This window comes from Sardina pilchardus, chromosome 9 (genome assembly GCF_963854185.1).
Source record: "Sardina pilchardus chromosome 9, fSarPil1.1, whole genome shotgun sequence".
Lineage (NCBI taxonomy): Eukaryota > Metazoa > Chordata > Actinopteri > Clupeiformes > Clupeidae > Sardina > Sardina pilchardus.
In genome coordinates, this window is record NC_085002.1 from 12897029 (window position 1) to 12914888 (window position 17860).

The window sequence follows — 17860 nt, forward strand, 5'->3', positions numbered from 1 at the left end:
TATTTGACTTATTTCGGGTTGAATGATGGCTGTCTCTAGCCTAGAAATCTAGACACCGTTAAGTATACAAGAAGAAGATTAGTTTAGAGCTACCCTATTGCGTGGAGAGGGAATTTGAAAGACAACCGTTTATCCCACCCACCCCTCTGATTGAGCCCTGCTATGGTGAGTTTCCAGACTCTACATCTTGATGTGGGTGTCTGGCTCGTCAGGCTAGGCTGTCTCGCTTCCCCCTAGCGCCTGTGAGCGAAAAACGTGCTTGCAAGTTTATGCCACCGGGTCGGTGGCACTGACAAACAGAAAGTTTCGCAGTCTCGTGATCATGCTCATGAAAAAGCAGACTGATCAATCGAGTAGTGTTGTAAAATATACATACTAAAGCTGTAGGGGAAGCTCTGCAGCGAAACCTGCAAGCGTAAAATGAGAAAACAGCGAAGAAATGGCCAAATCTGCATAGTTCCTCTTTAAAAGGCAAAGGATAAATCCAGTGTTAACTGAGTTTTAGATATGTGAAGTATGACCCTTAGAGTCATGGATGAGGGGTGACCCAATCCAGACCTGAAACATTCTCAACTTAGCCAGTTTTCTTCCATAGTGCTAGCAATCGGGCTGCACAGAAATCGCTTTTTTTTAACTCATCTAGAAAGCTGACAAGAACTCCACACTTTGTCGACAGAGTAATTAAGTAAGTTAAGTTCTTACCATTTAAAACTAGGCATTGGCAACATTATATGTGTGCTTAAAGTTTATTTAGAAGATAAAATGTTGACAGAAAGAGGACTGCACTTAAGCATTCAAAAAGGGGTGTGTCACACATGGAAAAGAAGTTGGCTCCCCTTGCACCCCTCTCCCTCCCTTTTTGAATGCTCACAGTCCTCCTTCCGTTGACATCACGAGATTCTCGTTAATCATTATTTGATGTTGGTCCAGAACATATTTGACAATGGTTAATCTGCTAAACTAAAGTGTATTATTGGAATGGTTGTGGAATTCAAAATAAAGTTGTTAACGCGAATGAAAAGATCGCAGTGAACTAGTGAAGAACAAGATAAATGTTTGAGTAGGCAGCAGTTGATTTTCAGAAGTTGGGAACCGTTGGTCTAGGCTTCATCAAACTCATATGTAGCCTCAAACCAACTGAGGGCACAGAAGAGTTAAAAATTTGAGTCAGATCCATTCCAAAGTCAGTTGAATATAACACTAGACTCCATATTGACTGTAGATAAAGTTTATAGAAGGCTTACTCTGGTGTGTGGGCCAACTATTCCTCAGTTTGTTGAAGACCTGAATTTCTTGGTTAGACCTTGATGAAAACCTAGATGTCGAAACATATTGTTTGTGTTTGTTTGCCCATGCTCTGGAAATATAAATTTGCAAGTAATTGAAGGCGGAGCGCTTTGTTTTTTTTTTTTATCCTGGTTGTAGCCAGCCACTTATGGGATTTGGTGAATTTTCTTGGATACTGTCTTTGAGACTAGGAAGAACACATTCTGACATGCACCTTGTTGGACACTTTGTTGTAGGTTGAGTAGGCTATATATTCTGAAGTGTACATTCAAGGAGACACAGTCATGTTGGAAAACTCCTGTTCCACTATGACTGCACCATTGCACAAAGCAAGGTTGAAGCTGTTATGGCTCCAAAGTGTGGTCCAACGTCATACTAAACCCTATGGATTAAGAATGGGATGTACCTTAAGTTCATATGCGAGTCAAGGCAAGTGACCCAACACTTTTGGCAAAATAGTGTGTGTTAACATTGCAGACCTACTTGATCTTATGGATCAAGGGATCTGAAAAGGGTGACCCTGCATCATAGCTCATTACCATAAAGTTAACTGAGGCTCAACTTTTTTTTGACGCCCGTGAAGCTCATGAAGCCACGCTCACGCCCAGAACGCTTTTGACGCCGGTAACGTCGACTCTCCATAGAAAATGAATGATTTCCGGCGCTCTTGACGCTTTTGGCAGTCTTGGTCTGAACGCACAGTAAGTGATACGTAGAATCAAGGACATGTTAGTGCAGCAATAAGTGATACTGTACGTAGAATCAAGGACATCTTAGTGCAGCAATAAGTGATACTGTACGTAGAATCAAGGACATCTTAGTGCAGCAATAAGTGATACTGTACGTAGAATCAAGGACATCTTAGTGCAACAATAAGTGCGACTCATAGAATCGAGTGACCGTTCTAGAGGAGGATAGTGGTAGGTGCTGGATTTAGCATGTCCAGTTGATAGTAGTGCTAGGAGAGGAGTTACTCTGAAGAGTTGGGTCTTCAGGAGTTTTTTGAAGATAGAGAGGGATGCCCCTTGCCTGACGTCATCAGACTCAATTCAGAATTTGAGTCTGATGCTGCACCATTGGGATGTGATTACGGGGTGTGTTTCAACAGATACAGAGGGGGAAATGCCTCTGCACTCAATTGGGTATACCTAACCAATCTGAGCAACAAAATAATTTAGTCCTACCGTGAATCCTGTAGGAAGAACACCTGAACCATCCTTCTTCTCCACAAATGCCTTAAAATTGTTTGCAAGTCGTTTTTTCAAGTTATTGCTCTGTCAATATCTTGTAGCCTACAACAGACGCGATAGCGAAATCTAAATGTCTAGCTTCTAACGACAGTGATTTTGTTGCTAACAAAGTCAACCGATCACCCAGCCAAACTCAACCAGCCAATTTGATTGGTTCAAACAGCTCTGATTCGGACAGTTGCTTCTCAACAGAACGAGTCCAGACTAAAGTTCCCTACCTCAAATTCTCTGGGCTGGGCTAAGTTTGGGCTGGCTTTCCAGGCTAGGATGCTCCTGCTGGTAGCACGTTCCACCAATGGGGATCAACAGATGAAGTTTGACCAAGATTGTTCAGTCAGAGCAAGATACCAAGATACTTCATCAGAAGCCACTTCTGGGAATCCAGAAAACATGAGAAGAGGTCAAAATCCCCCTTTATGCAGAGCAGAGGCAGCGACTCTTCCATTGAAGCCACATGTCACTCATTGGAAGAGCCACAACAGTTGGGAGGTAACATATGCCTTAACATATATGAGGGCATTGAGGTAAATGGGTGCAGACCTGGAGGCTATTTTGTAGGCAAGCATTAGTCATTTGAATATAATGAGGGCAGCTACAAGTAGCCAGTGGAGCTCACTGAACAGGGGGGTAACATGCCCTTTTGGGTTGATTGAAGACCAGGCATGCTTTATGTTGTGCGACAAACCATATCCCAACAAACACTATATTAAGACATACAGTAATATGAAAGAGTGTGATCCACTGCATGGAAACTGCATTTTTCCAAGATGAAACCGGTTTTTACAAGAGTTGGACCAAAACACAGGAAGTTGATGATTACAGGAAGCATCAAACTGAGGAGATGAAGGGCGTGGGACAAGAGAGGACCTGGATACAAATGAAAATGAGTAAGAACAATATGGACAGTCTCAGCACTGGCATCATCACCACAACTGTCAGGAAAGTAGAATTCACCGAGCTATCAGGTGGCGACAGATGAGAGGATTGAAAGGACAAAAACGCCAAGTGCAAGCTCAAACCTCTGGCTTCCATCAACTCACAGGGCTATAATACCTTTGTAAGGAGGCACACTATCCATTGGTACAAACATTGATTCATTGGTGCAAACCTCTTTCCCCCTTCGAGAAGGAATCACCTAAAAACAGTCTGGAAGACTCACAGAGGACAAAGAAGTGGATATCCTCAATTAAGACTGTAGAAAATATCTATTAATGAGACGTATATCATTCATTGACTCACAGTGAGCTATTATATTGTACTCACTGTAGCTTTTTAGCAATACATTTGAGCTGTGTGGTAGCTACTCCTGTACTAATGTTTTAGTATGGGTGACAACTAGAGGGCGCACTTTGCTTTCTTCTTTTATTACTGCACTGTCATGCTTTTTATGCTTTATGTCATGCTCTTCCCTGTAGCAGGAGATTGCTATTGGTCTCTTTTCTGAACACAAACTGTGCACAGAAAACTTCATTTGTTTTTATTGAAAATACTCTACCTGGGGGCGCTGTGGCGTGGCAGGCTACGGCGCTCGTACCATATGCGGGTCCGGGTGCCCACGGGGACCCATGCTCGAGTCCGACCTGCGGTCATGCCCCGATCCCAACCCATCTCTCTCCCCCACTTGTTTCCTGTCTATTCTTCATTGTCCTACAACAAAGGCAAAAAGGCTCTACCTATGAATTACTGTGCTGAAAAGTGTTTATGTTATATGAATATATTATTAATTTGCGAGGTGCATGACACAGTGAATTTTGAATTGATATAAAGCTTCAGTTTAATATGTTGAAGCATTACCAATTAAGATAACATGGGCCACATCTGATTAATTAGCATGTCTAGTACAGTACCGCTGATTGATGAGCTTGAATGATTGTTTATTATTAACAACTGAGTAATAATAATAATAATAATAATAATAATAATAATAATAAATAATATATGTGACATTATTCACCACATTGAGAGTCCCTAACTGCTCATTTAATTGCAACCTTTGCGATTTACTAATTGCACTAGCATTTTTTCCCCCTTTCAGCTCTAATTTAAAGTTACCTCTTAACATTTTTGCAAACTATATTTATGGGACATTTTCGTGAGTGGGAGAGAGAGATAGAATGCGATTCAGGAAATTAACCGTGTCAGACTTGAACCTGGGTCCCCGTGAGCACTTGGACCCAAATGTGGTATGGGCGCTGTAGCCAGTTGCACAACAGCGCCCCCCTTCATTTTCACCTTTAAACGTACAGGGTTCCAAGTCTGCACCTTTCCTGCACAATGGAAAGGGGTACCCAGTCTGTGAAGAAGTGACAAAAAGGGTCACATTTTATGCATGGTACATCAACGTTATATAGTGTGCAGTAACAAAGAGATGCTTATCATGTGCCGTCGAGATGATTTTGAAGCTGCATGCTAGTGTTACTTTAACATTCATAAAACTGATTCAAGGCATACTGCTTTACATTACTTCATGCCACATGGTCACTATGGCACACATTATTCTGACCAGTATAGCAATGGCCGAGCCAAAACAGTATACTGTACCTAGAGTAAAACTGGCGCTAAGTGTCGTTGCTGTGTGCCATAATGCATCAACATTGGATGCCTGACAACTTGGCTGATGAGATTTGTGGTGCATGTTTAAAATAGCCTTGATGTAGGCCTATCATTTTAAAATTAGAGCATTTAATTATGTTGAATGCTAAACCTTCAGTTTGAGGTGATTTTGATGGGTAATTTTGCTTCTTGAAGAAATATTGACACCCAAGTATAGGGAAATGTTGTGGTCATTTTGTCCATTTTCTTGTGAGAATGAATGGGAAATCCCCAAAACCGCTTGTAGAGACTGACTCAAATAATGTTAATAGGTAAAATATATTTATTAAAATATATATTTGCATGCTGTATACCGTAATTACATTTCAAATATAATCAAGATACTGTACAGTAGTTTTTAAATGGCAACAAATTGTTATATCTAAAATGTAAGAAAATATAATAAAACATTGACAGATTGATGAATTGATTCAAAAAGTATCAGTTGTCAGAAAATATTTTACAGTAACCTGACAGCAAGTAACACTGACATAAAAGAACTATACACAACATAACAAGCCGAAAAAGTTTCACATTGAAGCTTATCAAAAACAATGGAACACTTTCTCTGTTCTTGACATTATGGGTACCTCAAATATCTAAGGTTAATCTCCATTATTGGTATTTTAAAGTGCTGATGCAAAAATATGCTGATCCTGATGGTGGTTGTAAGAATTAATCTTACTGATATGTGGCAAAAATGAAAAAGACAATGAAATGATGACACATAAAAAAAAAAACGAGAGGCCAAAGATACATCTCCGATTTGTAGAGAAACTAGTTCCATAGCATTGCCATACATATACTTGGGACAGGAAGTGCTTAGAAAAAAATCTAACAAAAAGCCCAGGTTCCACAGGTGCTTATAGAAAATGAGGAAGTGCTTACTAGATTCCTGACAGTTAGCAAAGAAAGGCTTGTGGGTAACTGCTTAAACATCAGCACGGAAAATGAAGTATAAAATAAAAGTATAAAACATCCTTTCAATTCTATCTGCACAACCTAAAACACTTGAATGCAGAGATCCCTATTTATAACATCGTGATACTTTAGACCCTTCAGAGGTCAGACATCGACGTGCCATAAAACATGCTCATCGACCATTGTTCCCACAGACCTTCACATTTACAGACACTGTGGCAATAGCTAAATGTTTACTCACGCCATTGAGTAACAAACTAGAGTTCATGCAGAAGGGGGGAACTTGCCTTGGCAAGAATCTGAACAAATAATACAGTGTAGGTGCTGATGAAATCATTTTAACCACTGCACAGCCAATGCTGTTTCGTAATACATACTGTTTTACACTCTTTTTAAATACTGATTTAATTTAAATTAAAATATTGATTTGTTTTGTGAGCCTGGCTCATTGATCGCTTTAGGAAAAAGAGCCAAAGCATCATCTCTCATCATCATCATGAGCTAAGCCATATTCAAAACATCCTCTTTGGCGATCTGAAATGCTATACAATTCAGATAAATTCATTATATTCTATTTAAAAAAAAAAAAAAGAAATCTCAAGGCCTATGTTGACAGTCAAATAAATGTTACGAATATCATGATCAGATATCAGAAATAACAAAAGTGTAAACTATAGGCCAATATTTGAACGATCGTCCCTTGAAAAGTGACTAGGCTTGCACTTAATTTAATACTGCTATTGAAATGGCCATGACTTTACTGAGCTATATTCTCCCTTTTGGCGACATGATTATAAAATCAACAAATACATTCAGACACCATACCACAATGTGTCACTCAACACAGATTCAAAAGAATTACCTGGTCACAGACCTACGCAAGGTCATTGAAAGAAGAATGTTAAAGAAGACTTTTTGGTTTGATTTTACTCATTCTCTCAGAGTATTTTCTTCATGTTTTACGTGTACCTGTTTAGAGTCTATGTCTTTGTCAGATTCCCTGAGCTCTCTACACGGCATACAGTACACCACACTAAAAGCTTACAGTATTTAAAAGGTTTACAGTCTGCATGTATCAAACATTACAAAAATAGTTATGTCAAACAAAATAATAATATAGCTATATCAGGGTAATATGACTGCATACCTCTGAATAATGTAAAGGCTTTGGGGCATTCCATTTGAACTTTGACCCATTTAGGTAACAACTGTCATGAGTCACTTCTATTACTATTTGCATAATACTGCATGACCAATTTTCTGATAGCACATCTTGAAACCAGGTTGGTCATGTACAGAAACATATTTGTGCATATTGTTTCCATTTATATTTCTGTACATGTAGTTGAATCCTCCTTTCTTTCCCTAATTTACTGAACTAGCTATTTATCTAATCTTATCTGTTGTACTTTTCTCTTATTTTACGTGCAACCACAGGACTCCACGATCATGTCTGGGACATCGGTCTTGACTATGCTGTGCTGGGAATTGAAGTAGACCATGGACAGGGGCCGGCGCTGAATGGGCACGCAGCACGATGACACGGCGGTGTGGATGCCGTTTGCCTTGAGCTGGCTGAAGACGGTGGCGTGGAAGGACGAGGCGATGCCCGGTGAGCCAGCCAGATGCTGCGGGCACTGGCCCATGCAGTAGTTCATGTGGTAGCCCTCGGGGGCAATGATCCAGTCCTGCCACTGGATGTCACGGAACTTGATGTAGAAGTCCTTCTTACAGCACACGCTCGAGTCCTCACCACAGCTCAGCGAGCGCTTCGTCAGGGCGTGCTTGGACTCGTCTTCCCGGAGACGCACCTGGGCCACCAGGAAGGGCTGATGGGCCGTGTCGTGCGAACCGCACAGGTTCCGCCCGTTGTCCTCGCAGTGCACCTCCAGCCTCAGGCGCCGCTGGCCGCCGTCCAGGAAGGTCTGCAGAGTGCGCGCCACGGAGAAGGTGTGCCAGTTAGGCGTGCTCGTCTGCACCTCCAGGGTCTTCTGCAACAGCAGTGTGCGGTTGGAGTCTCTGCCCTGCCCCGACAGGAAGATGCGTGCCGTCATCTGGCCAACGTCGGAAGATTTAACGTACAGCCATAAGTTAGACTGAAGGACCTGCACGCTGTGCCCCTGCTCCTGCACAAACTGGAAGCTCATGACAGGTTGACCACCACCATTATCTGAGAAGTCAGAGGGAGAGAGAGACAGAAAGGGGGGAAATGAGTATGTAGGCCTATGCTTTTGCAATCTGTAAGAGAACTTCACTGAAGTTCATTCATTTACGTTTAAGTAGGCCTCTGTTAAACTTGGGAACAGTTTTCCATTCATGGGTTAAACCTTTGTCTTGACTTAATCCTTGAATTTCAATGAAATTCTCCATTAAAAAGGCTTTTAGTCTTGATCTACTTCATAGAAAACTGTCCCTTGGTGTGTGGATTTCTCTTTTCAGATTTCAAATTACCATTATAATTAAATTAAATATTAAGTTAATTACACAAATAGTTGAATAATAATTCAGAAAGTTGGTAACAGGGTTTACTGGAAAATAAATGTACTAAAACTTGACTTCTAGAAAGAGCCAGGAGGCCAGAGAGTCCATCTAATACTTACAGGCTACATTATATTTCATCGTCCACCAGCCCACAGATGCCGCTGACTACAGGAAATTATAGGCCCTATGCTGTATGGCCATATGATATAGCCAGTCCACCACTGCCTACAGTTTTAAGTAATTGAACAATATAAGTTATGCTTACCCATATCTGCGAAACTCACGATCTCGTACGATTGATCTCTCGAATGTGTGTTGGCTTCCAACTCGAGTGTCCCATCCGGCCTCACTCGTCCCGCATGAAGTTTGCGAAGAGCGGTCATAAGCGCGGCTCGGGGTACTGTGCTGGTGATGTTCGGCCTTTCTTTCAGATGCAGTTTCTTCAGTATCTGTTGCTTGGCCATTTCGATCAAAAGCTGCTCCTCCGACCCCTTCTCCATCATCGACAAAGCGCACGACGCGCACCCGGGATTCGCTCCAGCTGTTGTCGCAGCTCCCAGTCCGTCAATCGTAAAAGCACCGAGTAGCAAAAATGTTATCATCATTGAGTACATTCTGCACTGCAATTTCTTTCTAAATAAGCGCAAACTCGTAGCGGACAAGAGAGAGAGATAATAAAATGCAATCCTGACAACGTGCTGCTTTTTGTGATGTATTCACGTTTCTGTTCCCTTGCATACAGGCGAAAAGGCAGAGTCGTCAAAGTAATACAAGTTAGAACTTGTTGCGCCCTAAGGTGGAGATGACCTAAGTCTTGCTTCCCCGTCGAGATCAGGTTCAGACAAAGAACGAAACGAGTGGTACCTATGTACTGTATGTGATGCAGGAAAAAGTAGGGTAATCCACCAAATGTTGTGACACGGTAAAGGGACGTACCAATCACCGCATCACGGAAATCACAGCCACGACACACACGCGACCTGGCGTGTTCACTCACACACGCACACGTACGCACACAAACACACAGAGGGAGACAGAGAGTGAAACACCTTCTCAAGAGTGTTAAACTGATGGAGAAGATATCAACACTTAAAAACTCGAAAGTGCACGTTCATCCCTGTCTTTTGTATCGGTGCACGTCCAGTCAACTCTTAAAAAAAAAAAAAAAACCGTGCCATGCACTATGATATGACTTGGCACCTAGAGTGGTCGGCTATGTCATCCAGCTGCCAGCTTAGTCAGCGAACATCATCAGTTTGAAGTCCAAAATGACTGAACTTTGGCACAGAGACCCTTCCTTTCATCTCCAAATATTGCGCATCGAATAGCGGGCGATTGAACACGCGGATACAAGCCACGTTGGCCCGCTGGTCTGATAGTTGTTTTGGATAAAGTTGGTGGAATTCAGGCCATTACACTATCGACCTATTTGGGCTTGTTTAATGCATAGCATGACTGCAAGTAACGATCAATGTAGGTTGACAACGTTTACGAATAATTGGCCCAAAGGGACAAATTAGGTCTAAGCAGGTGCCCTTTCTCCCAGGACACAAGGAGGCCACGCATACGACGGACAAGACAAACAAAACCAACATAATAGGCATAAGGCAGGCAAAATGTAGCCTATGGAAAAAAGCCAGACAAGCCACTAAAAGGCATGTAGTGTAGGCCTAACATATGTTATGATGAGTGAGTCTATGTCTGCACAAAAGTTGTGCGCTATTACCACCCTGCATATGATTCAGTATTCATTAAGTCTGAGTTCGCCGTCCTGTGGACATTATTGGAAACTACACCATGTCCAAATGTGTACAGTCTGACGTGACGTTACCACCGCCAAGTGTCAAGATCATGCAGGTAGCTGAATTGCAGACATTGGACTTAAAAAAAAAACATTTTAAGTGTTCCGCAATTTTATGTCAGGAATTATTATTAGGGACTTACGAATCCTCAACATGATGTAAAAATGTAAACATCTTGTTGTTCCTGTGTGTATTTTGATTTAGGCCTTTTGTGGACACTTGTTTCAACTCCAAACTGTTAAAATATCAGCCACTTGCTTGCAGTATTACAAACCTGGGATTTCAATGCAAATGAAATCATTTGTTTGGGAGCCTCGGACATGTGCGCAAATTTGGTTTATGTGGACTGCAACTGTGTGGACTAAGCAAGCCAAATGCAAAAAGACTAAAGTAGGCTACTGCTCCACTTCTTTAGAGTATCCATTTGGAGACTATGGTTAGGCAGGCTGGGTGAACTGAACTTCCGGCGAAATTTGGATTTCGCCCGGCAGCTCAGGCTGGAAACCTACATTATCTTTCTCCTCTGTTCCCTGCCAGAACCTTTGGCTCCAATCAGAAACTAGCTTATCCAAAAGACGCACTAGATCATTGGTCTGATTGGTTGAAGGACTATACAAGCGTGTACGGAGTCATTTGAACTAATGTTCAATCTTAACAAATTGAGCTTATGGGCATAGCCAGACTAGACCACGGTGTCATGTTAATCTATAACCAGTGCAGAGAAAATTAATAGCACAAAGCATTATGTGTTTGATCATACCCGTCCAAGCATGTAACATAGGCTACTTTCATCAATGCTTGGATCTGTGCATTCAAATAAAAACTTTGAAATGTTTTGACATTTTCACTATTTCCATTGATGGACACACAGGCTAACTATTCATTTGCAGAAAAAAGTGAGCAAAAAAGGAAAAGAACAGAACAATAAATCTTCCTACTTAAAATAATAATAATAATAATAATAATAATAGGCCTAATAATAATAATAAAGGTATTGTTATAGCCTACTAGAAGGGTATTTTTTCTTTATCCTTCTCTTTTCTCACACATCCTTTCCTATGCATTTACTTCACACTTTATATGAGGATGGACCTATTTTGGTTTTAGTCCTATAGGTTCTGCTTTCAATTGGCCTACTTTTGCCATTCCAAGGCCATTCTGTAATAGCCTATTGCAGTGTCTCCAAACCTTTTTTCCTTGAAGGCCCCCTTTCCTGTGTAGCCTACATGACAAGCCAGGGCCGAATTTCAACCTGCAAACACACACAAGACACTGTTTTATTCAACAATCGGGGTCCGGGGATGAATTGCCAATGCCTTGCCTAGCCCAACCTGAGGGTTGCTATCGCAAGTTCAGAGGTCAGAGGTAGCCTAATAAATAGCTGCATGAATTTAAATGTGGAACAAAAATATTGGATTACACAGAGTTTTGGATTACACAGAGTTTTGATTGTCCAACTGGGTGTATTATTGGGATTTTGTACATTTAATGTGTGCAAATATAGCCTAATTGTGGTAATCTCACAACCTCAGCCCAGGCAACATTGTGCGGACCCCCTGCAATCTCTGACGGCCCCTATTGGGGTCCCTGGACCCCAGGTTAAGGGAAGTTAAGTTTCCGGCTTGGTTTGTGTATTTGCTATAGCCTACTATAGGCTACTATAATGAGTATGTAGGCTATCACATACACACCAAATGTTGCATAGGCTACTGTAGTAGCCTACAGGCAAAAGATGGCACAAACATGTTGATTTTCTTCATTGTGTGGACGCTGAAGGTGAAAATTATCTTATCAACAGCAATAACCTGAATCTGTTACAAACCAACCAATTGCTTTGAATGTTTATTCACTACACAATCCCTCCCGAACCTTGGACAATATGCACTGGGCTATAGGGTCAGCTTTTCTTCTTTTCAATAGATCAGAAATGTTATTTAGCCCATAAATGATGGACAATCCTCACACCTGTCCAAGATAGACATTTTAATGCTGTAAAGTGGTTACAGAAAGAAAATGTGACTGGTTATAAATCAAAGCCATGTACTTTACCTTATTTGTTTTAATCATTTGATAAATTAGTTTGTGTTGTTTGTGCAATTTCCATTTCAATAAGTTTTAGCAGACGCGCGTCTTCACTTTTTGGCTTCTCTCTTGACGTTTCGGTCCCTCCCACGCGGTGCTGTTTTTGACAGTCGGGTGCTGCGGTCGAATAACAAGACTCAAGCTAACTAGCTATTTAACTGCATTAGCTAGGTAGCTTGTCAGTGACAGGGTGATGTGATAACGACACAATAATTTATTTTTACGAATGGTTGTAAATATTGAGCGGAGCAGTTTAAGAATAAACGACGGCATTCGGCTAACAAAATATGAACCGACGTTATACTACAGAACGTCCAAAAGCTGCTCACCGCGTCTTCCCCGGCTCCGTTGTATAGAGCTACAATAGGCTAGCTAATTAGCCTGCCTAGAGGTTGGCTAACTGTTTTAGCTCCAAAGCTAGCTAGCTAAGTAGTAACCTTATTGTTTTTGTGCGCGCCAGACCACACAGCACCTTTACTCTGTTTGTAAAGCTGCAGTCGGCCACCTGTGTCGGAACACGACCTGTGGGAAGTTGAAATTGTCCGTTTCTTTCAATTGCATGAGCGGAGCGCGTACTGACAAGGTAAGTCTTGGGTTTGAGTGCAGTAAACGGTCTATTTTACATTAATGTCAATGCAATTGATAACAGGGAGACTGCCTTACATTAGCGGTGTAGCTAGCAAGCTACCTTACGCCGTTGTTCACAAAGTATTTTCATTTCTGTGGTTTGCTAGCTAGCTTGACAGGGTTTTAAATAGCGCGCTTATAGCTAGCTAGCTAGTAGATTGAGCCAACACATATGGCGAGGGCCATTTTAATCAAGGTTTTCTCTTCCTTCAGTGCGATGGTAATGTTTGAAGACAGCACAGATCTGTCTAATCGTACGCACTGTCTGTCTGTCTCCTTGTGTAACCAACGTCGTTTGCTTTATATTTCATTGATATTTTGTTGCCACTGTTCGTCACATGGATGTCTTCAGGTTTGGCTTTTGTGAGTTAACATTAATAATACATCGGAGACGAGCCAGGTGTACTGGTTTAGCCAACATCATAATTCATTTGCCAAATGCCAAATTAAGCCCATATTAAAACTTACTTTACATTGTACTATTGAACCACACGTTTTATTAGGCTAACGTTAACATGACAGTTGCTGAGAAGCCTACTGTTAACGAGCATTGACAATGCTGTAATGTTACAGCGCGTTAAGTTAACTGATTTAATATGGCTTATCTCATCGATATTAGTAGAGTTGATTAGTATGCGTGGACGTGGTTGCCTTCAATTAGGCTATAATGCGAGGAATCGAACTTTTACTATTTGCTTGTCATGCTTGATGTTATTATCGGAAAATAAGTCCTGACAGGTCGACCAAAACCCTGACGCTCGCTGGACAATTCAATATCCCGCTCATACGGCTACTTGCCAAAACTAGAAAATAAATTGTTCGCCACACAGCTAGACTATCTGGGTACAACTTGACAGTTTCAGGTGTTGCGTGGCAACCTCTTACTTGCTGACTTTCACTTTTATTGAAATTCCATTGCAATAAGCAAACAGACTTCAAAATCAAAACAGAGGTAGGCTTAGCAAGGCCCATTCATGTGAATGCAACTATCTGCACATGGAACTCTCTGCAGCACTCTGAAGAGTCCTGTAATAAAAGGGTAGAAGCTCATGACTATTACTCCGCCCTGAATGATTCACAGTCTCCTGTTGTTATCAATGTCTTATTCACTGTCGCTTTCCTCATTTTTAAACAATAACGCGTGTGGCAACAGTAAGACATAGATTTATACAGTAGGTCTACACTGCTGTCAATGTAGTCAGCCAATGCCAACAAGTGGCCAGGTGGGGTGTTCTGTTTAGGGCGCTCAGAACATCTTCCTTCACCATCTGGTGGAAGCAGTCCGGCCACTTCTCATTAATTCTAGGCAAAACGACACGGTGAGTCATGCCACATTTTCACAAGGGTATCTCCAATAGCCTATGCTGCAACTGGTGCATCAAGCCTGCAGCCACCAGTAAGCTGTCTTACCTTAAGCAGGTTAATTCTCTTTCTTTGCCTACTTATGAGCTAAGCATTTTGTGCAGCTCCGCTTGATTAGCAGACTTACCAGCCGTGTTTGTAAACATTATGTAAAAGAGCAGATAGAAGAACAGTGATTTTAAGAGTTATTGGTTATTGCCTGTTGAATCATTTATTAACAGTATGGTTGGAGATGCTATCACATGTTGTCTTTTTCAAATAGAAATAATTAAAAATCATTGTTGCAGAATTATCAAAGAACATAAAGATAGTGACTCCACCAACACTTAATTACAAGGCCACATTAACAGTGATGGACAGTTTAGCCTGCAGTGAGTCTTAATCAACTCTCACGGTAGGTGGTTTTAAAGCTGATACCGTGGAGTTCTGGAATTACATAATTTGTCACAGCAAAATGGGATGACCATTGATGGGGGATTTGTTCTATTTAGGCTTGTATGCTGAACGATTAGGCTATACATAGATGACAGTTATCACTGACAACCAGTGGTTGTGCTGTCTCTGGGACAGTGCCTGTGCGGTATCCGCGCTGTATGAAAACAGCAAGAAAATCCACATGCTTCACAGAGATTTCAAGGTAGCCTATATTTTGCTGAAACACTTTACAACCAAACTTAATTAATGAAGGTGGCTTTGCTAACAAGCAGTGTCATTCCAATTAGTCAAATCTACTTTTTAAAGTATCATTAAACACAGGCTTCATGCACATTCTAATCAGTGGGATCTGTAATCACCACACCTCTCTGTGAAAGGCACAACCCCCCCACCCCCCCCCCCCCCCCCCACCCCCCATCCACACACACACACACACACTCACTCACTCACATCAGTGAAGGTGGAGGTTTCAGTGATAAGGACAGAGAAAATGCGGTTTTCTTTACAGCATTATTGGTGCGTTCATGAGCAACTGCGAAGTGGGTTTATGAAGAGTTTATGGAGTGTACGTCACCTGAATTGGGACCTTCCTAGTTTGAAGTGGGGGCATTGGGAGAGGTCCCAGGAGAATGTTTTGACATCACTCAACATGGCTACAAACACTCACTTGGGAAGTGGGGAGTTTAGAAGTGGGAACCCACTTCCCAGCTGCATGAACACACTTTAAATTGCAGATTGATTAATCAATGACCTGAAAGCAAGTATATTAAGCAAGTTCTTTTGTTTCAGGATGGAAAGCTTTTGTTTCCATTCTGAAATTTGCATTGCGTGTTCATAGATAACACACTGTTCATAGATAGCACACTGAGGAAGGCACTAAGTCGAAACGCGTCTGTGCAATAAAACACGTTTAAATGTGCAAAGTGCGGCCTTTTTCCTTTTCTGACTAAGCATATACGTTTGGCCAAGCACTCTAAAAAGAAACATAAGAGACTGAGTGAAGCCTGTTCCTACCATACAAATCATATGTTCATAGATAACCTCACACTGTTCTGAAGTTATGGGTCATGTTGCGTCATCGTTGATCGATGTTGATGATGGTCAAGATCAAGATTTACTTTTCATATATTTGCACGGGACGTGAGATTGTAAGTTGATGTGATTTTTTTTGTCTGAGGAAAAAAAACAGTGGTGAATAGTACTGTTTTTATATCCTCAATTTCAGCCAAAAATATCACAACATATAAGTCTGTCTTATTGTAGGTAACACAAGGCTACCTATAGTCAGTGCCGACAGAACAAGGTGTAAAAATGTGTCATTATCTTTATTATTGCTAGCACACTTTGACATTTCAGTACAAACCCTGATCTTGGCCATTCATGGACTAAAAATGAAGGTTTTTAATGGTGCTTGTGGTGGGCAGTCATCTTGTAGATGGCGTTTTCATTACTGTGTATGTGCACAGTCTATAAATCATTATCAGCCTTCCTGAGGAGGGGTCCTTCGCTTGAGGAATGACTTGCCTTTGATGGCTAAATAATTAAACCACTGCAATTAATGATCCTACCTTCAAAAAGATTAAACGTTTTTTTCTGTCAGCGAGGTTAGCTGTGTTAACTCACATAGTGTCTACTTGTTGGCAAAGGCACCATGGTGATTTTTGAGTAAGGTTTGATGTGGTGGATCATTCATTTGGAACTGGACTGTGTCTGTGTGTCAGACAGGTCAAAACGTGTGATTGGTTGACTGAAAAATATTCATTAGATGTAGACCTACAATGTTAAATGTATTGTCCAAGTTTTGTAGATTTTGTTTAACATGGTGCCTTTCTTTGTTTTATTTCTTATACATATTTTAAATTTGAGGATGAGGAGCATTCGTGCTGTGCCAAACAGTTATTCAAATGGAATATTTCAGCTAAGCAACATTTAAGTTTTGACTAACGGCTGATTGAGTTAGTGAGCCACTGGCGAGCTCCTGAGATGGCAGGCAGCTCTCTGCCATTTTTAGCGAGTATAGCTTTTGATACCAAGCAAGCGCCAAATGCACTCCTCCTCAGTTATGTAGTGTTAACACGACAATCTGATTTTCTGCTTGTGGTTTATGTTCATCAAACTCAGCTATTGGCTCTGTGCAAATCGCGAGAGTGTGATGCAGTTGCCATAGACCAGAATGTGTTTGGGTGTGATTTTTCCCACAAGAAGGCTTTAGACTACCTGCAGTCTTTGCTGTTGGCTAAAAATAACTGGGAGCAGCAATGGATATAATAGAGCTGTGAGAAAAGAGAGAGAGAGAGAGAGAGAGAGAGATGGTGTTTTTATTGGGGCTGCTTGGTTTGTTTGCCAGGGACGGGGCATCTTGTGCTGCTGTCTGAATCTCTGTTTGCAGCGGCAGCGGCAGCGGCAGCAGCAGCAGCAGCAGAATGGCTTCTTTTTTTTTCTAGAGAGATTTGAAGATCTATTTATAGATGCCTGCTGGAGCGCTGACCGAGTGGTGGTGGTAGTGCTTCTGCTGCTTCTCTCGCTCTCTCTAGTGTGTGCTCTCTTTCTCACACACTTTCTCTCTCTCACACACACACATACATACACACTGCTTTTATCTTTTCCCTCTCTCTCCTCTCCCTGTACTGCATACTCCCACCACTCTTTATTTGCTCCTGCCCATGTATTTTTCTCACAATAATCTTGTCTACACCCATTTGCCTTCCCTACATTTTTCAACTGGTAGCCTCTTATAGCCATCAGTACGTGTGCTTTTTCTGCTTTTCTCTCTTTCTATCCCTCTTTCTCCCTCTTGCTTGTTTTCTGCTAAAGCTGTGGTGTGGATGTGAATTATTGATTGTAGCTGAGAGGAGGTGACTGGTGGTGAGGCTTTAGGTCTTGGCTCAGATTTGGCTGGGGTCCCTGTCACACTGTCAGAGAGAGAGAGAGAGAGAGAGAGAGATTGAAGCAAGACACACACAGGGCTGATGGGAAACAGAGGAGGAGGAGAGACAGCATCCATAACACGCCAAACGGCAT

The 17860-nt window shown here is 41.6% G+C and overlaps 2 protein-coding genes across 3 annotated transcripts in view; one reads left to right on the forward strand and one right to left on the reverse strand.

Annotated features, from left to right (window-relative positions):
- Positions 1-5394: 5394 nt before the first annotated feature.
- On the reverse strand, positions 5395-9636 carry LOC134092776 (inhibin beta B chain). The gene is made up of 2 exons (XM_062545847.1): positions 8797-9636; positions 5395-8220 (listed from the first exon to the last, which is right to left on the reverse strand). The coding sequence occupies exons 1-2, from the start codon at positions 9143-9145 to the stop codon at positions 7472-7474; spliced, it is 1098 nt and encodes a 365-aa protein (XP_062401831.1). The 5' UTR covers positions 9146-9636; the 3' UTR covers positions 5395-7471.
- Positions 9637-12567: 2931 nt separating this feature from the next.
- Positions 12568-17860, forward strand: part of LOC134092777 (R3H domain-containing protein 2) — a 60869-nt gene continuing 55576 nt past the window's right edge. For both annotated transcript variants that reach the window (XM_062545849.1, XM_062545848.1), the window contains exon 1: positions 12568-12998. The gene's annotated coding sequence lies outside the window, so the exon portion shown is untranslated. The remainder of the gene's footprint in view (positions 12999-17860) is intronic.

Coding starts and splice junctions, on each gene's coding strand:
- LOC134092776 (XM_062545847.1), bottom strand. CDS start 9,145: ATGTACTCAATGATGATAACATTTTTGCTACTCGGTGCTTTTACGATT. Junction 8,221..8,796: donor CGTGAGTTTCGCAGATATGG/GTAAGCATAACT, acceptor CTGACTTCTCAG/ATAATGGTGGTGGTCAACCT.